The sequence below is a fragment of the Helicoverpa armigera genome, chromosome 30, assembly GCF_030705265.1.
Source record: "Helicoverpa armigera isolate CAAS_96S chromosome 30, ASM3070526v1, whole genome shotgun sequence".
Lineage (NCBI taxonomy): Eukaryota > Metazoa > Arthropoda > Insecta > Lepidoptera > Noctuidae > Helicoverpa > Helicoverpa armigera.
Window position 1 is genome coordinate 3,754,836 of NC_087149.1, and position 22,048 is coordinate 3,776,883.

At 36.7% G+C, this 22,048-nt stretch overlaps 1 protein-coding gene across 1 annotated transcript; it reads right to left on the reverse strand.

The window, feature by feature from the left end:
* Positions 1 to 986: 986 nt before the first annotated feature.
* On the reverse strand, positions 987 to 15,832 carry LOC110382506 (single-minded homolog 1). Its single transcript, XM_049848132.2, has 9 exons — positions 15,755 to 15,832; positions 13,364 to 13,579; positions 12,707 to 12,882; positions 11,918 to 12,039; positions 11,265 to 11,385; positions 9,958 to 10,136; positions 2,759 to 2,865; positions 2,117 to 2,264; positions 987 to 1,699 (listed from the first exon to the last, which is right to left on the reverse strand). The coding sequence occupies exons 1-9, from the start codon at positions 15,813 to 15,815 to the stop codon at positions 1,096 to 1,098; spliced, it is 1,734 nt and encodes a 577-aa protein (XP_049704089.1). The 5' UTR covers positions 15,816 to 15,832; the 3' UTR covers positions 987 to 1,095.
* Between the last annotated feature and the right edge of the window lie 6,216 nt (positions 15,833 to 22,048).

The following is a 22,048-nucleotide window of genomic DNA, read 5'->3' on the forward strand; positions in this document are numbered from 1 at the left end:
TAAAAAAAAATATTCCCGATAGGTAGGTACCTATCGGTTTTAATTTTAATAACCGCGAGTTGACAGTTCAATGAACTCTGTAAAATGACTTGAGGTCGTCAAAGAAATATCTTCTAGAATTCATTAGGTGCACCACTGTTACTTTTTCTTCAGTTTATGAACTGAAAAATATGCCAAAAAATAAAATAAAACTTACTGCCGGTTTCAATACCCGATCTAATAATGTTGTTTTGTAAACATAGATTGAAACATTGACATAATTTTACATAGCTAATATAATGTCGAAATACAATCTCTAATCGTAAAACAGTGGATAGATCGGCTATAGAAAACCACCAGTACTTAAACATTCTCAATGTAAAATTATCTTGTTTGTGGATGCGTCACTCGGGGCGTCGCCAAAAAGGCGGGAACATGGCCGCCACGCCTCGAGTCAAATGATGTATCTTTATCTCTTTTTATAGCGAGAAAGATAATAATTCAATTGTATTTTTTGTGTAGTGTACTTTTAAATATTTTTGAATATATTTATATACTTTATTTAGGTAGAAAAGAAAGTAAATACAAAAAGAAATGAGTTTCCACATCTCGGGAAAATAAAAAATAAAAAAAACAGCTGCCGTTTAAATCAAGGAATTGTTATTTCCGAAATTATTTTCATAAATATTATATTATTATCTTACAAGAATTATCTTAGTCTAATTTATATTATACTTTATTTACAATATATTACAGAACGTCAGATTTTCGTTATCCTTACACTATACAGTTACAAGTAACCGTTACCGAAATAACGGTTATAAATAACGTTATCTAATAACTAGTAGATAATCATTTCTATATTTTTCCCTGAATAAATGTAATTGCAGTCTTAAAAATCAATTTAAACATTACAAATTTAAATACAAACAGAAAACTTTGGATTAATTCCAAGAGATCACAATTAAAAATAAATATACCGATTCAAATTCCTTTAAACATTACCATAGACAAAAAAAAACGTTATTTTACCTTATTTATGTAACTTTCAAGTCGAAAATCTTAGACTACTTTATATTTTAGGGTTTTTATTTACATGTATCACTCAACTGTTTGTCAATGAACAAATTCGTTCACCCCCCCTCCATGGTGGTGAAACTGCTGCGTATTATCAACTATCACACTCGTATAACTTCCTTCTTGTACCGCTGGACTGGGGGTCAACTTACCAAAATTATTTGCAAAATTCTCCACAGGCCTTCCATTCTGATTCTGATTATGCCCCCCGTAGAACGATATTAAATTCGTATAATTATACTGGTTTGGTATTTCCGAGCCTTCTATAGAGCTACAAGAGGACGAACTCGCAGAAAACGGACGTTGATTTTGGGGATAACTGACGTAATTAGGTAGAATTTCGTTTGTATCTGTGTAGTTTTCGTAGAATATTTCTTGGTAAGACCCGTTCTGTTGGTGGTATTCTTCTTGTGCCTCATAGGGGGGGATTAGAGGGATATATTCGGGGTAGTTGTATCCCCCACTAGAGTCGCTGTACTCGCTCTCGTTAGGGACGGGGTTGATCTTCTCGGTGTGTCGTATGTGGGGCATCTGTGGGGATGTGGTGGTGGTGGGGATGTGGGATGGCGTGGGGCACTCGGTGTTCATGTGTTTTGGAGCTCCCTGGCTGATGTTTAGGATTTGGTGTTTTTCTTCGATGTCACTGTAAAGAAATGATGATTTTAGAGGGCTATGCTATAGGTAGATGGGGCATTAATCTGAATACGTCATCACTCATCAGTCCTATTGTGTAATTTGAATTTTATTGCAATCAACAGATTTCAAGGCGCTTTTAACAACGTTATAACTGATTTTACTAATTTTTCAGTTCAACAGTTAAGTAGTTTTTTGCAACTCACTATTCAAACTGGGAGACTGACAACTAATATGAGAGAAATATGTCCTACTGTTATCGCAAAGGTATACCAATAAAACCCTATTTAACATCAGTCTTTTTTATCGTCCCGCTCTTGGGTACAAATCTATGCTCACACAAAGGAAAAATGAGCGTTAATCACCACACTTGCTCACTACAGGTGAAAATACTTATTACCTATAAACATATGTAGAGGTAACTCACCTAAGCACATAATTAACAGACACGATGCAATGCGGCCTTGAAGACCGGGAGTTGTGTACAATGGTGGCGTAACTCTGCATCCACACCCAGCCACCACTCTTGGTCAGGAAGCGGTAGTAGCGAGATGTTACTTGGCCTTTGGTTAATACTGTAAGAGAGAATGGATGTTAATGTGTGAAGTGAATGTGGGTGAAATGAGGTTTTAGGGCTTATAGAACTCTGTATGGAACGGGGAGGATTATACGAGTTTGGTCTGCTTTATGCAGATAAAGATTCCTCTTATTTGTATAAATTAAAATATTTATTCTTGTTCAGGAAAGACCTCATGCAGAACAATGTAGGAGGCTGAAATATTTTTCAAAAAGCAGAAACGTGGACGGCATTACATCTAATACAGCTGGTAGTGCGGATCGAAAAGACGAACACACTGCCTCTGAATCCCCTAATTGTCAATTCTAACTGAAATGAAAAATATCAAAAGCCATTTATTCAGAATAACCTAGAAGTATTTTCTTCCATAAACAGCCCCTAAATACTTCATTTCATAAACTACCATTTCTTCCTCATCCAGAAGACATAATATATGTTTTACCTAAGAAGAAATATTAAAACCAACTTCAACAAGCGCAAAGTAATACTCACGTGTACAATGCGAGTGCCTCATGTGCAGTACATCCGTGCCGTGGATGTAGTGGTACAGCGTCTTCTCGATCAGGTCCTGAGGCTCGTAGCCCGTCAGTGATGCCACCCTGGAAGTAATGGTGGAACTGTTAGTGAGAACGTGTTGTAAGAACTGGAGGGCTGTTGAATGGGTAGCTACGAAGAAAAAGGTAAGGGAGAGGTGGTCTGCTCATTGGTTGTTTGAAATGTAGACACAATAAGTTAACAATAGCTGTGGTAGATGCAACCTTTTGAAGTCCTTTATATCAGCACTTAGTCTTTTCCTAGATACAAAAGCCGAGCGGTAATGATTGACCTATGCCTGGGAGACCAATATAAATTGAAGGGAAGAGGAAGATGTTTTCTAGAACAATGCACGGAATCGGTTTTTATAAGAATTATGACAAACGTCTTTCAGGAGCGGATGGTTACAGTTATACAAATCGTTTGCAATGTACTTTAATACATTACGTATCTCATTGCTGAATTATTTAATTTTTATTATACCCGACTGCCAAAAACCTTTCTCTAAATGTATTTTTTACAATAATCTGGCAAGAGTCTGGCAGAACTTTATTTAAACACACTTACAATTTCAAATAGGTGTTACAATTCAAATTAAAAACCAAAAAAAAAACAATCGCTAAAACGCAATCTTGTTAGTTTATTCACTCGAACAAAAAAAACCGTCTGCTATCAATCTCGTTATACGACCCCTAATGCTTCCCCTCTAATTAGTCAACCCTTAAAACTGGAGTACCGAGGGTCGGTCCCTTTCAGCAAGCATTGGTTTTCTCCTCAGTGTTAACCGTCGGAAGTGTCACGGGATATTATTTTTTGCGCGTCAACAGTTTTTACGCATGGCAAACAATATGCTTGCTTGTTTTGTAAAAAAAATTGAGTGTTTTGTAAAAAAAAACTTGATTGGTTTTTGTTTGAGGATTGATTGGCTGGAAATGGTGGTTAAATGCCATATTCTTATGAAAAAAAAGAAACGTTTTGATTAGGTATGCCCAGATCATTTATAAAAAAATCTGTTTGCTTGAATGATATCTATTTTTTTTAACATAAGCCTATCAGCATTAACTTCAAAAGATATTTTTTAAAACAATCCAGTAGTTTGTAAGATTAGTGTGTTCAAATAAACTCTTCAGGATTACAATATTTGTACAGATAAAATACTGTACAAGTTATGTTAAAAGAATTAAATATGATTAACGTTATCGCTTCAAGCGTTTAAATAAACAAACTAATCACAGAAATGATTGTATAAGACAATATCAGCTTTCTAAAGTATACAAATAAAGTCGAGTAATGGGCATTGAACATGAATAGTTTTACAGGCAAACGATAACGTTTGTGAGCGTAACTCAAATAACGTTATATAAATAACGTACCTAATAATTAAACATGTTACTGTAATCGTTATCTGTCGTTTTGGAATAACAGTATTTTTAAGATTATTTTTCCGACCCAAATATCGACCAATAGAATTGCACCATTCGACGTCACGTGGTACAACCTACATGGTATTATACTGAAAATTTTTTGAATATTTTCTCTGGTCGTTGCTACGTCAAACTGACAGGTTGTGGCCGACATTTGGGACGGAAAAATAATCTCCCGAATACCACACGAGCTTCATAATTATCTGGCATTTCCCTCAAGGTTCCCAGCAAACAAATAAAGTCGTCAAGTTTTTCAGGAAAAATCACTCGCGCTTCGCGCTCGTGATTTTTTAACCTGAAAACTTGACTCCTTCATTTGTTTGCAACGAACCTATCGGGAAATACCCGATAATTTTGAAGCTCTTGTGGTATTATAAGTGAATATTTTTGTTAGAAATGTTTTCCTCTAAGCCACAAGACTTTTTTTGATTGAACTAATCTCTCTACTAGACGATTTGCAAGTATCAGTTTTAGACAGCCCATTTACCGAGAGGAAGGCTCGCAAATCATTAAATTACCTACTTTTGAAATGATGAGGACCAATTTTTCGACGCCCTTTGTTAGTTTTGAGTTTCTTTTTTATGTAAATACAGATTTAATTTACTTAAAAATCTTTATTTCTACTACAGTGTGTTTTACAATAAAAAATACAATCACGATATTAAGAGTATGTAATTTAAGAATCTAGTAAAAGAACTTACATTACTTTTTTACAGATTTTTATACTGCCCGGCGGGTAGGGAAAATCCACTGGTATGAAAACGTTTTAACGGCCATAGAGACCTAAATTTTTTATAGGTTAAACCATCATCCAACTTTACCAGTTTTTTATCACTTAATTGATCACTGTTTGTCACCGGATATCCGATACTTTGGCGGCAATTAATACTAAGGGTGACAGCGGGTGACAACACCCTACACTTGAGAGCTTTGTTTTAACCCCTCGGCTTTTGGGGAGGGATTTTTTAGGCTCACGAATATTTTTTTTTTCCGTTTTTTTTTTCACGTGTTATAGATATTTTAATGGGTGTGTGAAAATTTAATTTTAACTAAGTATATTAGTGCCTAGTAAATGGCAATTTTTACCTCTATAGGTTATCTATATCTTTTTTTGTAATTATTTTTTATAATCCGAGTGTAGGTACCTAAACAAAAAAAAACTTTTTGTCACAAAAATATTGATTAAATAAAAAAAAAGATCAATAATATACCTAGAATCTTCTAAGTCAGAGGAAAATTATGCTGGAAATCGCAAAATAAAACTTCTTTTTTAAATTGGGTAAAAAAGCTACCGAACCTAATAGGTACTTTCGGTTATATGTATAGAACGAAACAGTCACGTAATTTTTTAAAGCGACCATAAAAAATATTATTAAATTAAAAAAAAAATCTTCAAGCAAACCCAAACATATTAGCTAGCTACAAAAATGATCGACACAGCGAACTTCACATTTCGCTGACTGCCGCGGAAGCGATCCGACAATCGCGCACTCAAGCACGTATGCCTTACCAACTTATATTTGCAGACGAATGTTAGCTAACGTAAGCGAAATTAGACTTTGTTCCTAAGACATAAGGGTCGTAACAAATTTTTGGACGTATAGAACGTGGTCGAATTTCACCAACTTATATGTACAGACAAAAATTAGCTAACGTAAGCAATATTAGACTTTGTTACTAAGACATAAGGGTCACAACAGATTTTTGGAAGTATAGAACGTGGTCGAATTTTTTTGTTTGTATTGTTGGTTTTTGTGGGGGGAAAGGAATTTAGATTTTATACGGTTGTAATAAGAGCTAGTGTTTGTTTTGAGAGCTGTTTTTATAAATTTGTATCATTTTAATTTTCTTTCTTTTTGTAAATTAATTTAAAGTAAAATGCATCTTAATTATTATATTTTGGGTACATATTTAAAGAAACTGACTACAAAGCTACGTAATAAACAATGAACTGTGGATATGTTTTTCGATTGGAGATAGAATTTTACAATTAGCTTCATATAAATTATGTCACACAATCTCTTATCGAGAAACAACGGATGGATTGGTTATTGCAATCCGTAGAAAATGGCTTTTAAAATAATTCCTTCAATAACTTCCATCTAGTTTTTCAAGCTAATTATAAGTTGTCATAAAAATATTGTAAACATACGTGACTCATACCACCACAATCTTACAAAAAAGGTAGCAAACCTTCATAGACTAGCGATTCATCATAATCTGTCCAAATGTGCTATCTATAGTGTCAGATTACAACATCTGTGGCCCAGGTGGTCATGTTTTGCTATTCTATCTCCTTATAAGTCTGGGCGCCTGGTACTTAGAAGGTATTGGCTGTAGTACATTTGATGGATTTACTAGGAATATAAGTCAGATCTGCCTCTTTTTTCTGCATGGTTTATTTAGTCCAGAAAGAATGAATCAGTTAATATGCATTTTAAATAGGTCTAGTCTAATATGACCGGGACCACCTACGTATGTTTATAGGTGAGTAACTGTTTTATTTTTTAGTTTTCAGTGCACATAAGATAAAACCGTTTAACTTAAAAGTTTTTTTACCGATTTTTTATTTCTGTTTTGTAATTCAATATCTTTGTGAATATGGGTGCCTGGTACTTAGAAGGCATGCCTGTACAATATTTGAAGGATTTCCTAGGAATATAAGTCAGATCTGCCTCTTTTTGGGTGGGGTTAAGGAGAAAATTATGAGAAAATTACGCAGCTGATTTAAATGGCACATAAGCCATATAGGCCTGAAAATGGGCTTAGGCTATTTTTATCCGAGTGCGAGAAGTACTTTTCTCGTAATGCAACTGTTTCACAGCTGAAAGGAAGCGCCTACTTAATATTTTCAGAATATAAAAATTATGTCTTCGTTAATTTTTACATCGCCTAGTGCGTACCTACCTAGAGAATATATTGTTATATTTTATGCCAAATTATGAATTTGAAAATCTTGCCTAAATTGCAGTAGGTACTATATTCTACAAGATACACATACTTAGGTGCCTCTAATTTCTCTCTATCAACTCACAAATATCGATATACGCTGGTACAACTCTAAAATTTTCCCATATTCCCAGATGGGCATGGAAATAAGCCAGCAATAATTAATAGTAGAAAATAACCACGAGCGATATGGTCGGCAATGCACGCGCTTCTTAGAACTTGGCCGTAACTTGTATTTGCAACGAACAATGCAGGGCTCGACGCGTTTTCCATTGGTGTCGACACAACGCGGTATAGTGGTGTCGATGTAGTGATCCGTGTCGAAATACTTTCGGAATATCGCGAGGTGCTGACTGCTGAGATGAGAGATAAGTCATTTTGTACAAAGCCGAAAACCAGTACTGTTTGAAGATCAGTTATCACAAAATCATCCGCTCTTCATTAGGAAGAAAATGGTCTAAGGCTCTCCCCAGTAAATTATACAAATACAACGTGAGTGTCATGAGATAAAATTAAATGATTCACTTTAGGTATGTGTGGATAACACACACGAAAATTACTTTATTACAACATGTAATTGTAGAAGTTTAAACTGAACTGAAAAAGTTGATGCAGTCGATATAGAAATTATACTAAATCCTACACATAAGAAATTAACAGGTATTGTATTAAGTGAAAGATTTTTAATATTTCTATACTCTAGAAATAGTTCTATAACTATATTCCTATTTAATTCGACATGAATTGTTACGGCGGACTGTGTCCAAACGCCGCGTAAGTCTCAATGGGCAATGAACAAGGCCAAGGCGATGTGTGTTTTCCATGAGTTACGACATTTTCATGATAAGATGGACTTATACTTGCATCAACTTATAATCGACTGACGCTTTTCGTTCTAGAAGTCCTTGTCAATGATATGGGGACTAGATTTTTATCACGAAAAAAAAATAACTTAAGGGTTATTCTCTGGTTGGGTAGTCAAAACTAAATCTAATATCTCGAGTAACATTTTAACAATATATTTAACAGACTTCTCAAAAAGGAGGATTTTTTTTAGGTATTTTCACCGATTATGACTCACGAATCTACTGACGTCTTAAGGGATCAAATAATGTAAACTGAATCTGTACCTATACCTACTGTGTCCGAAAAAACGCCGCCGCATTTCTAGTAAATACTCAGAGCCATCGACACAAATCACTTCCAATTTCCAACTTTCGACCCACGAGCAGTGTCGTTCGCAATGGACAAGCGCAGTGGCCTCAAGTTGAACATTTATTAGTTCACGCCAATCAGGGACGCGTAAACCTTAGCCAACAATGCATTTTAGTTGTTCGGGGAAACGCGCCCTCGGCCAAGACTTACCGGGATTTGTTTACATGGAACTTAGTCTAAATAACTTAGGTAAAAAGAAAAATATATGATTAGAATTTGGTGTCAAAACTACGCTAGCGTTTTTATACGAGTGCGCAAAGTTGTACTCAAAGGACGCGTGTGAGGCTACTGGTAAGTCGCCTGTACCTTCCTGATACAATTAATAAAAATGTAATGTATGTTATTATACATATAAGTACTTACCTAGATATTCCTTCCTCTTTAATCTATACTAATATTATAAAGCTGAAGAGTTTGTTTGTTTGAACGCGCTAATCTCAAGAACTACTGGTCCGATTTGAAAATTTCTTTCAGTGTTAGATAGCCCATTTATCGAGGAAGGCTATAGGCTACTTTTTATCCCGGTACGGGAAGTAGTTCCCATGCGGGTGAAACCGCTGGCAGAAGCTAGTTACTCTATATATTTAAAAAACCGCTTGAAAATGTTGGTTGCGTAGTTTTGAAGATTTAAGCGTACAAAGGGACATAGGGACAGAAAAAGCGTCCTTTTTATACCACATATTTTGTTTCGATTAATTGTCATCGGCACCACAAAGTAGTGTTGCATCAATATCGACAATATATATCGATATGAGCACGTCGCGACGGCTGTGAAATCGTTTGGCGTCGCACCGTCACGGCTCTCCGCTGATTTTATTAACTCGCATCAAATTGTTTATTGTACCTATTGTGTGCGTTTTATGGATTTTTATTTATCGATGTCGATATTGTTTGTGTTGCGTTTCACAGCACTAGGTTTTGATTTATTGTGTAAGATAGAGATACCTACGTCGCATCTCTTTGTCAATTAGGCCTATAGATGGGTAGATAAGTGAATATAGGGTTTTAGGTTGTAAGACATTTTATGAAATTACATTTAATACTTCTATTTCAGCTCAATACCATTTACGACCTTCGGTTTACGTTCACTCAAAACGCAGAACCCAACAAAGTTAAGGGAAATGGGCCTTTTCTTTTTTCAAAGGGCTGTAGATTTCTGATAAAATGGAGACTGTCCCTGTTTAAATGCATTTTTGAAGTTAATTATGTCATTGACAGCTTCACTCAAGAAATATTCCCTAAGGTATTTGGAATATTCAAACAGGCAATTAAAGAATCATGGTAAGGGCAATTGAAGATCAAGTTTAAAGAAATGTTGTCGAAGATTATATTATTAAAAGGAAGATATAGTTAATAACACATAAAGCTATTTTCAGTGTATTTATGATATATAAGAGACTAATAGTTTTCCATAGACTTTTCTTTGAAGTAGAAAATTTCATTTAACAACATCAGAATCCATTCAATACCATGTGCAGCTTAACTTACTAAAGGCCTACATAAGTTGGCTTAACTATATGACCTATGAACTACAAACCGAAAAGCTATACTTAAGAATACTCCACAAACCTTGCATCCAAGAAAATCAGCCTCATATCCAGCGAAGCTCGAAACATGAACATATTAGAATGTAGCTTCAGCTCGGTGACAGCTGACGGCGGTAACGAGTGCCCCACTGCTATCAGGCCTAGTGGTGCCGAGCCTTCGCCGAAGCGTCGCGCGCGGAGGTACCCAGAACAGTGTATGACCTGCAATCGATGGCATCGGTGAGATGGGAACCGGGTCACAACATGTTCATAGTTATATCATCATCATCTTGAACTGGATGCATCTGAGTACCAGAGTTTTATATGGAGCGACTGCCTATCTGACCTGCTCAACGTAGTATGTACCTGGGCAACCCTATAACCCTTGGTAAGACTGGTACTATCTGACAGGTACTGGTACTATGTGTATCGTAAGGCAGTATAAATTGGTGGGTCCCGGCTGTCATTTAACATCTTTGAAAGTTGATACTAGCAAACGGCAGAATGTCTGACAACCAGTCATACTAAGACCGGTATCGGTCTTACGAGGTATGGGGTTGCCAAAGTAACTGGGTTGAGAACGTCAGATAGGCAGTCGCTCTATGTGGCATAGTACTCAGCTGCATTCAGTAAGACTGGAAGCTGACTCCAAAATTGTTGGGAAAGGCTAGGCAGATGACGAGGACGATGAACTTTCGTACAATTGCAATTTAAGGCTAAAATACAAACGGCAATTGGCTCAAATATAACTGTGCCATAGCACCCTAAAATCCCCTCGATTAACAGTAAATCCCAGCACAGTTTACCCCGAGTCACCCCATGTTTTTGTACTAAATCCCCCATTCCGTGTGTTGTATGGTACAAAAGCCCCCTTAAATGTACGCGTGTCTCTATTGTTTTAAAGATTTCATGCAAATGGTCTTGTAAAACAAATAAACCGTTTTGAGCAATCTTTGTCAAGCTCTATTCATATTATAGTGATGGGAAATAATTATCAATATTAGGTATGTGATTTTTACATAATTACATTTATATTAGCTATTCTATTACATAATTACATTTGCATATTATTTTACATAATTACATTTATTTAAATATATTTATATTATCTTCACTTGTAACTATGTATGTATGAAAATCTTGAACATCTATGTATGAAAATCTTGGAATCCTAATTTGACCCACTTCCCGATCTTCGATTAGGATAAAATTTTGCACACGCTCTGAGTTCTGACGACAATACATGACTAGTTAAAAACGAAGCGTGTTTTTTAGTTTTTTTTTTTTGTTATTTCGTGAATACTAATTGAATAACAGTTTTGGTGGTAATGGAAATAAATAAATACATACCTTATATCCGGAGGTTGTGAGACCCGCGTTTCTCTTGGCGAGCACACATTTCATTCTGATGAAGAATGCTCTCTCGCACTCGATGTCCACTGTGGGCCCCCACGTACCACCCACTGGGTACCTGATAAAATTGCCTTGATTATTTAAAATCTTAAACATGTCATATAAGAATTCTAGACTAACAAGAATCTAAATGATTTCTCGTAATAATCTGTCACCAGTCTTACTTACTTAGGGGCTATAGGCCCTTTTGCCCTGGTAACTGGGTTGAGGTGGTCAGATAGGAAGTCGCTTCATGTAAAACGCTGGTATTCAGCTGAATCCGGTTAGACTGGAAGCCGACCCCAACAGTTGGGAAAAGACCCGGGACTACTCGGGAGACTGAGACATGACTTACCTATTAAAGTTTTGTGCAGACTTAAAAGAATCTAATAAGCAAATCCTTTGCATTTTTGGACCTTAAAGTATTCCGAAATTACAGAACCTATTTGAAAAAATATTACTTGTATATATTTTACATGGCTAAGGGGAAAAGTTTTTACAGGATACAGGTGACTCTACGAAAACAGCTAGAATAACATGGTTTTTAAGGATTCTGTAGCATTTTTTTGTCTTCGCTTTATGCATATTTTCAAGAACCTCATAGCACTTACCCAAGGGTAGGATACTGATGTGGTAGATAAGACTGTGGATGCTGAAGACTGAGCACTGCCGTCATCTCCTCGTGATCAGACAGGTGGATATACTCGTATATCGAGTTCCCTGTCAGCTCCACCTGTGGACAAATAGACGTTAAAAATCTATACTACATTTTCTAATCTAGGCTCCGAAACTACTGAAAAGTTACTCTCTTCCCAAGTAACATAGGTTATATTTTATCCCGGTACGGGCAGTAGTTCCCACGGGACGCGGATAGTGAGCTTTAAAGGGGAAGAGAATGATAAACTTGAAGGTGTTAACCTTAGGAGCTACTGGTTAGATAGCCCATTTATCAAAGATGGCTATAGGCTACTCTTTAGGCTGGAAACAGTGCTCAACCGACGGTCAGCGCTGACTGTCGGTCGACGTAGCTATATCTGTGCAAGTCTATGAACGCGCACACAGCTACACTGACGGTACGCGCGTGATTTTGAATGTTATTCGGTCGGCACTGACCGTCGGCCGAGCACTGTTTCCAGCCTTATTCACATGCACAGGACGCGGGTGAATATGCTGGCCTTGGTATGTATTCCAAAGTGTTACATACTTCAGACGGATACTTTTTTGGTGGGAAATCATCAAATGACCCTCCCACTGTGGGTGAGGGAGTGTCAGACTCTTGCTGACTACAACCCATCATGTTCCTTCTAAAGCCCTTTGTGTACCAGAGCCGCGATAACTCTTTCGAACAATTCCGGAGCCCATTGAGATGGACGCTTTAGGAAAAAAAAAATCACTCTTACTTGACTCAACCCAAGATGCACGGAAGCCGTTTCACTAATATACATAATCTTGCCATCAGGAGCCACCACGAAGATGAATCCGTCCAAGGTCTGGAGTAGATGAGAGCCAAGTTCTCGTATGGACAGCTCTCGGGGCTGAGGGGGTGGTGGGGCCGCTCCCCAAGCGTCGCCAAGACCTGGGGAGAGGAGAATCGGTTAAGAAATGATGAAGTTCCATCGGACTTTCGGATCGGCCTCGGCAGTCAGTTCCGGTCGGCAGATTTTTGCGAAATTCGTTATATGCTGTGTGAAACATACATTCTTTTTTTTTCGAAAAAAATAAAGGCAACTTAAAAATTATGTTTTCTTTATGTATCTATATAAAACATCTTAATTCAGATGTTTTATATAATAATAATGGCGTCCACGGCTGATTTCGGCCACGGCGGCTGTTCTCATATTAAGAAGATCAGCCAGCTACGCAGGACATATTATAGAGCACGCGCATTTGCGCAGACATAGGTGCACTCACTCTTTCTTCTTCTTTTTTTCTTTCTGACAGACGAAAGCTCCATCAACCTACCTCAATCTGTCAGACTTCAATAGATTTTCAACTTTATCACAACAGTACCTAGAAGGTTAAAATTCGATTGGTAAAAGACAAATTGACTAACTCACCATCAGGAAAAACCTGCCTCATCTTCAGGTAACTGGTCGTCAATCTTATCACCGACGCCTTATCCAGCTGTGAGGTGATCGCAGAAGGGAGAGGCAGAAGCTTGGCGAGCTCTAAGAACTCCGCGTTCTCCTTCTCTCGTCGGGAGCGAGCAGCATTCTTACTCTTCTCTTTCATAATGGCGACCGCGTCTAGACGCGCGCTGTCTTTGCGACAAGCTGGAACAAAATATGTTTTATTAAGAACTGATATGTACATTGATTAATAATAATGGCGTCCACGGTCGATTTCGACCACGACGGCTGTTCTCATATAAGGAGATCAGCCAGCTGGGCAGGACATATTATAGTGCACGAGCGTTTGCGCAGACACAGGTGCACTCACCTTTACTCTCATAGCCCAATGGGGCAGCAATCCGACACGACCGGAAAGAGATCAGGCGCAGCACCGACATTTACGTGCTCTCCGGTGCACGGGTGAATAAATCACCAACTTCCAGACTACGGGCTGCTTTGTGAAAGTTTAAAAAAACCCACAAAGCGATTTCGGCCCGACCCGGGAATCGAACCCGAGACCTCGAGCACAGCAGCCGCGCTTGCGACCGCTAGACCAACGAGGCAGTCAGTAAGCTGATACCTAGCTGTTAAAAAGACCTTCATGCATAAAAACTAAAACTAAAAACATACCTGACCTACGCCACGTCAAAATTAACGACGTCATTATGCATTCAAAAATTTTGACATCCGCGCTAACGATACTCTTTGCATATTCATGGCAGCATGGCACTTGCCTTTGCTTCAGAAAAAAAATCCTACCATAGAGTTTTGGCGGGAAAACAACATCGTGATGAATTATTCAGTAATGCTGACAAATGAAGCTTGTGACGTATACAAAATGGCTGCCAACGTGTTTGCGAGGATTTTGTGAATTTTCTCAGTCTTTTGGGCGTGGAAATGGAGGTATTCTGTTTTTGTAGGTTTATTAGTGTAATCGTTGCTGATTGATTTTAATTTAATATTTGCTTATATTATGTAATACTACTTGTTTTCCCGCAGTTCCATTAGCGTCCCTGTCGAACTACTGCCCGTACCGAAATAAAATATAACCTATGTTACTCTCGAACACTGTAGCTTTCCAACAGTGAAATAATTCTTCATACCGGTTCTGTAGTTTCGGAGCCCTCAGGGTGGAAACAAATAAAAACATGTTTCGTCTTTTGTTATGTTATACAGCGGCAGGTAATTATCTTAAATACCTATTATAGCTACCGATGTTTTGAATTTTTACTCATATTACTTTAAAAAAAGATGGCTCAACTTTCAATATGTATTATTATTTTTTAATATCATGAAAAAGGTATGGATAAAACCAACAATTTAAACAAAGCCCTAGATTCAAAACATTAGCATTACAATACAAATCTCAGTAACACAGTACTAGCGATTTCTCCCTGCTATTGGTAACTCAATAATGAGCTCCATAGGTCCAGCAATAAACTCAATCACAGTTATTCCAAATTAACTACCTTTGTTTATTATTGGCTGGGTCTAGACTCGTCTAGGGCTGGTCACAGTCAAAGTCAAGTCATTTATTTTAATAAGGACCTTTACAAGCACTTATGAAAGACAAAATAAAAATTAGTTTGATTCTAGTTCAAATTTTCTGTAACCGCACTGCAAACTTTTAGTCGGCTGATAGTTTGTTTGGGCTCATAAATCGTATGGACAGGAATAGTACGCATATTGCGAAGATCAGTTAGCCGGTATCCGACTGAAAAAAAAACTTTGATTGGATTAAAGATTTTCTTTTAATAAAAAAATCCTACTGTTGACCCGATAATCAACTGTCGGCCGACTTTAATAATTGCATAAGCTGTAACTCTAAGCTAACACGACAAACATAGCTTTTTTGTCAAAAGCAGATAAGTGAGACGGTTTCCTGGGCACGGAAAACTATGTTTATATAGTTTAGAAGCATGTAGAAATATTGGTAAAAATTGGGTTACCACTTTTAGTGCCAAGAATATACATATGTAGGTATAAAAAATAAGCAATTTTAATTAATTATTATTAAACCCAAAACTTTCTTGTTTGTTCAAATAAAAATTCGCTATGCATTTAATTATTCTCTTTCCAAAAGGACAAAAAAATAATGCCACCCCTATGCACTATGGTCCAACGACATATGGCCGTCATTTATACAGAACCATAAACTAGCACTTGATCGGATTCCGCACGTTCCATTTACGAATTTGCGCGCGAATATGTTTGTTTTACGGCCAGCCAGTAACGTGGGGTATTAATAAAAATAAGTATTTACTGAATTAATAAAATGACTCAACTTGATTTTTTTTGCAAAAAAAGTTAAAAAAAGAGATTAAAAAGTATACTTACAGAGACTAGTATCATATTCTGATACGCATTTAGTGAACAACTTTCTTCTCGGATACTTCATTTTGAAAAACTTAGTCTTTAACTTCTTAAACTAACTTGAAAAAGTACTAAAACTCTTTAAAAAAAAAACTCGAGTTGCAACACGTAACTGAATAAAAATAAAAATTAAAAATGCACTTTACCCGAACAGGTTCAAATCGATACTGACTGCATCCACCTTCCTTCCTATGTCCGTTTCCGAAAAAAAAAACACAAATGACAGGTAATAACAATGGCCGACAATAGGAACATAAAAACCTAGTTGTATTACGTCACTTTGTATAATAAATGGGCGGTGAACAGGGGCGGGCAATATTTAAAACAATACCAAAGTAGGTTTTTTCTGTATGCACAATGTTTTTGTTGTAAATCATAGGATTTAGAATTTGTAGTGCACCTGCTTTGTGTTTTAAATATCTACATGTACTAATTTTATAAAGAAAAAAACTGATTGTTTGTTTGTACCCTAAATGCTCCCGAAACTACTGAAACCATTTGAAATATTATTTCACTACGCTCTTCCCGAGTACCTACCATAGGTTATATATTATCCATTTAAAATATATGTGACAAATCTTTAACTGGTCCGAAAGATACCTACATAGAATATACAGTTCATGAAGGATGCAAGTGAACCCGCAAGCATTGGCTTGTCTCTAGAGATAACGTGCACAAACTAGGAAATAATAAAACTGCACATCACTGTAAGACTTTGTTTACAGTTTATGACTAATTTATTCTAATGACTAATTCAGTTTCCTTTTAGGTCTCCTTATCTTATATAGATCCGTCGCATTTCGCATATGAACGAGGTCTTTAAAGCTAGAATACTGTCACCAGATAAATATAAAACAATAAACTTGAATTCCTATCATTTTTCAATTCGTTGTCCACTTATTCAGAAGGCAGTAAGTTTTTCTGCCTTTGAAGCCTGGATTTTGTGCCGGTGCGATACTATTGTATTACTCATAATCATAGATGTTGTTATATTGTTTTAATCATAAAAAAATAGTTTAAAAAAAACACGCTTTTTATAACGTTTCTTAGCCAGACTTGTATTGTCATCAGAGCTCAGAGCGTGTGCAAAATTTTCAATTTTCTTTGGGTCAAATTAAGATTCCAAGACTTTCTTACATACATAGTAGAAGCTAATATTAAACGTGTTTAAAAAATATATTTCTTTAAAAACACATAAAATTCCCCTCAATTATTCCGTCGCGTAAGCTAAGCATGTCACTTCATCTCAAGACACCGTTGGCCCGTATCATTTTGACAAGCGTCGATCGATCCGTATTGTGTATTGATAGTTCTGTTGTGTTGATATTATCTGATTCTTTAATATGTTTACACGTGTTCTGAGGGCTGCAGATAATCCCGTCTTTAGTGTAGAAGATATTAACGGTGAATATTTGTAACCTGCCTATCATTGAACATCTTTGGCAGTCACAAGACGGCCGAGACCCGCATTTAGACTTAGATGTAGCATTTGTGGGCTGTGGGATTGTTCGCGAAAGTTACCGCGGCGCTGGTACACTGCGGGCTCCACAAGGAAAATGGGGGGGTTTAAGTCCGAAGGAGTCCCTCACGCTGCACCCACAGTGGAAGAGTTCATTCAATGATATTCCATAAAAAATGTGTAGAGTTTGTAATTTTTTTTTCGCGCAGCCGACATAATTTATGTCTACTTAGTATGTTATCGGCTTTAAGATTTGGACTGGTATGTAAGGGCATAGATACTTCACTCTACAGAAGACCTGATTCTCTTTGACAGTGCGGGCTATACGGTCTCGTCCTATTTTACATGAAAAGCTTTTTGTGGCATTTATTTATCGATAATATGTAAACGTCACATGTGCAAATCTCGAACAAAACCACACATGATCAGTATTTATTCAAAAGGGACGTTAAAAGATTATCATTTGACAGCAAAGCTCATTATGCGGCCTCACACCTCATATAACAGTTTGAAAAGGATGAAAATCAATAAAATTCATGATGAATACAATTTGCATATCGGCGGCCATCTTCCTTTCATTGAGCAAAAAGGGCAACGTCGCAATTTGATGCTGGCTGGTGAAAAAACACAATTCGAAATTTGAATCTTGGAGTGTCCTCGAGGTGTTCTCTTGGAGATGGAATAGATTATGATATTGTTTTTTTTTATTTGTCTTTGATTTGCAAATGTTGCTTAAATACTTATTTGAATGAGAAAGATTGTCTTTTGTGTACATTTGTCGGTCTTTGCGTATAAACTCTGAATCAATTCAGACACCAATTATGTTAATAAGCAATACTTATCTTTCCATTTATTAACATTTAATGAACCCATAATTAACAGAATAGCTGCAAAGAAATTTACAGCGATTTGCAAATAAAAACTACAACACTACAACGCTGTAATGACAGTTTTTAACGACCAATAAAAATTGACAAAAGCTTCGCAATAAGCTGGCTGAGAAATATTACCTTACGGACTGATAAAGATATATTAATAAGAATTCTTGATGCGTGTGGTCTTAGTCTACACAATACACGGCTCAGGCCTTAGTGACAAGATAAGCAATGACAGAAAGGGTTCGTCATGAATTTAATAAGACATACCATAGGTAAATCTTTCAGTCTTCATCAGCATCTGCCTAGCCTTTTCCCAACTATGTTGGGGTCGGCTTAAAGTTACCAGTGTAAGCCAGTATTTTACTCCGGCTTCTGACTACCCTTAACGACTGGCAAAGATTTCCAAATGACAACCGAGTTGGTAATAAGATCTACCTACCAGTTTATGTGTCAAGGGGTATTGGCTTGCCCAGGTAAGTGGGTTGAGGAGATTAGGTACATGGACAGTCGCTCCTTGTAACTTATTCAGCTGCATCGGGTATACTGGAAGCAGCCCCTAAGATAGTTGGGAAAAGGCTCGGGAGATGATGAAATTACTTTTGCTGCGCATTAAAAACAAATCAATAAAAATCGTGTCCGAGCATTGCAATTGCAGCCAGCTAGTTATCTCAATAGCTTTATCACATTTTTTTTTTAATAAAAATCATCAAACTTCAAACCCAAAAATACACTAATATCTACTAAATTAGACCTACCTTACTACCACAACAACAAAATACCAAATACATAAAAAACAGCCTAACAAAACGTAGCGCATAGTAACTCGATACCGCACGTGCAGGATCCGGGCGCGCGCGGTGGTCCCGTGACGTAGTGTATGTGTGTTTTACTATAGACTATAGACCAGCTGTGAGGTTGATCAAAATAGGAACTAAATGACAGATATTCAGGTTTTTAAGCGTATAAAAATTTGGGAAATTAGCCATATTCTCATCACAAATAGATACCTACATTTGTATTAAAAAAATTGGTTGCCTGTAAAGTCGGTATACGGGCGAAAGTTTTACGTGACAACAACACTTTTTATGTCTGTCTCTCTCGCTCTTAGGCGGGCTAACCATGCCCGAGTGGAAGGGACGCGTGCCTCTCACTCGCTCTCATTGTGAGCGCATAACGTGAGCGGAGTGTAACGCAGTTTCTTGAAGTGACACCCGGCAAACCAATTTATAAGACGTTGTCAAGTCAAAAAAAAACGACTTCAAGAGACAAGAAGCACTAAAAAGCATAAAATACCTCAAAACACAAATGTCTAGGAGTCGCTGCCTAGCTAGAGGATGCAGCAGCAAACTTGAAACCTTTTTACACTTAACAACATCACAATTGGTTCAGTTAAACCAACAATAATCGCATAGATAAATAATCGCCTCGAATCATTGTCTCGCGGGAATTAATTCTACATATTTTATATCATGGACATGGATTTTCGCAAAGTAATATCTAATTTCGTATCTAATTTTTAGCTAAAAAGCGACATCAAAGCTAAACTACCAGCATTGATCTAAACCAGTGGTTCTTAACCTTTTTGACATGAGGGACCACTTTAACTAAAGTTGGCTTGCCGGGGACCACCTCATCGGTTGACCTAAATTAGCACTAATTTCTTTATTATTTATCAAAAAAAAAAACTGAATTTTTGGGTCAGTTATACTCAAAGCTAAACGCATGTCGGCAATTGTATTATTTATTAAGGAAAACTTGCCTATGTAGTTTCCAAATGCGCGAGCGAAGCGAGCGCGAAATTTTTATCGGATCTAAACCGAATATTTTTGGTCTGTTGACAAATGCAAAAATAAGGGCATAATATTTAGTTTCTGAATACCTACGCGAGCGAAGCGAGCGCGAAATTTTATCGGACTTAAACCAAATATTACGTAAAATTAAGCCCAAACGTACTTAACTTTTTGTTTGTTGACAAATGCAAAAATAAGGGCCATAATATAGTTTCTGAATACGCGAGCGAAGCGAGCGCGAACTTTTAATTATTTTTTCAAACTCAAAACCAAAATTACGTAAAATGTAGCCCAAACATACATATTCATGAATGGGGGGACTAGGTACGACACACCCGATATACGTCCATACGAAAACCCCCGCTCGCAATTATAAGTCGATAAAAATTAAGTTAGATAACGTATAGCAACGTCGCGAAGCTAGGCTTCGCGGACCACTTGGAATGCCTCCAGGGACCACCAGTGGTCCGCGGACCACCGGTTAAGAACCACTGATCTAAACAGATCGCTCGGCGGGACTACATATATTTTTGTAAGAGATTTGTACGCAATGAAGGGGACGTTTTTATGCAAGTTTATCATAAGTGTTTAGAGAGATTTTACATGGATTATCTTTGGAAGGCATTATAGATTTATGGCTGTAGGATATGTTTGAATTTATTTGTTTTGTTTAGTAGATTTGTGACGCTTTTTGTAACGCTCTTGTGGCTTCCGACGTACGTATTTCTTCTTGCTTAGAACTTAAAGAGTACCTATGATAATTTTAGGTACCAATAATCCATCCACCTTAAAAAAAATAAATGAAACTACGGGTTTTAACTAAATTAAGAATGAATATAAGTGCAAATCGCATTTATTCTGATTTAGTTTACCTATGAAAACTAACTGAATACCTACCTACCACAACCAAACCAAGAATTTTCCAATTGGGTATATTAGATTCGGCCTTCAGTATAAAAGGCTACCGAAATATTAAACATATTAAATATTTATTGTTTTTAAACTTTGTATAATAAATGTGCCAGCAGTCAGTCAGTTCAAAAAAAGATTTGCGAAGAATTTTTGTTTTCTGTCAAAACCGATCTAAGTAATTCCTTGCACATGTTACACAATAAATGCACAATAGTATGATTATCAATATTAGGTAAATAATCCGATTGCAAAATATAAGCTCCACTGCGTAAAATACGCAAAAACAACATTTGTTTCCTCTTTACAAAGACAAAATATTTTTTTCTTTAAAAAGTCAGCCCAGATGTGCCAATCACGACTTAGTGATGATAATCCTTTCAAATTGGATAACTATGGATAACTATACAGGTGTAAAGGATTAGAGAATTAAGGAAATAGAGATTAGAAGACATTTTTTGTCTCTGGTTCCGTCGTTCCAAAATGACTAGCGGAGATGTCATAACGCAAAATCTCCTAAGAAAGTTGCGCGCCAAAATGCGGGTGTTCGGGGGACGAGGAACGTTACTAGCTCAAAACTTACATGCTTTCTATGGAGCTCGCCCATTATTTTCAAAATAAAATCATCAATCAATCAAGACCAATCTTTGACAGATTGGTATTGGTTTGACAAGGAACCCGAACCCGTTTTCCCGGGGTTTCACTCGCGTCCTGTGGGAACTACTGACCGTACCGGGATGAAATATAGCGTATGTGTTTAGGGAATAGTCTAGCTTTACAACTGTGTAAGAATTTAAAATCGTTTTAGCAATTTTGGAGCCTTTAGGGTGCAAACAAACCTCTTTATAATATTATAGTACCTACACATACATGTACCTATGTGTGCATAGGAAGGTAATTTTAAATACCTACGCAGTTAGCGTATTCATTTATGCTAATAGAATCATCCATTAAGTTAAAATATTAAATTAACACCTTTCCAAAGAAATGAAAAGAAATCATAGAAAGAAAATAAGAAATAAGTATTAATTTCCGTTATAACTTGAAAACAAAATATGTTTGTAACAATTGTTAATATTTTTTACATTAAGGCAAGTGTCTTATAATTATGAAGAAGATGAATTCTTACTTTTATGGAACCCTAAACATTTATGACAAAACTCGTGGGAAACTAACAAGTCAATAAAATGCGCGCCAAAAGTCAATATCTATGGTTTTTGTT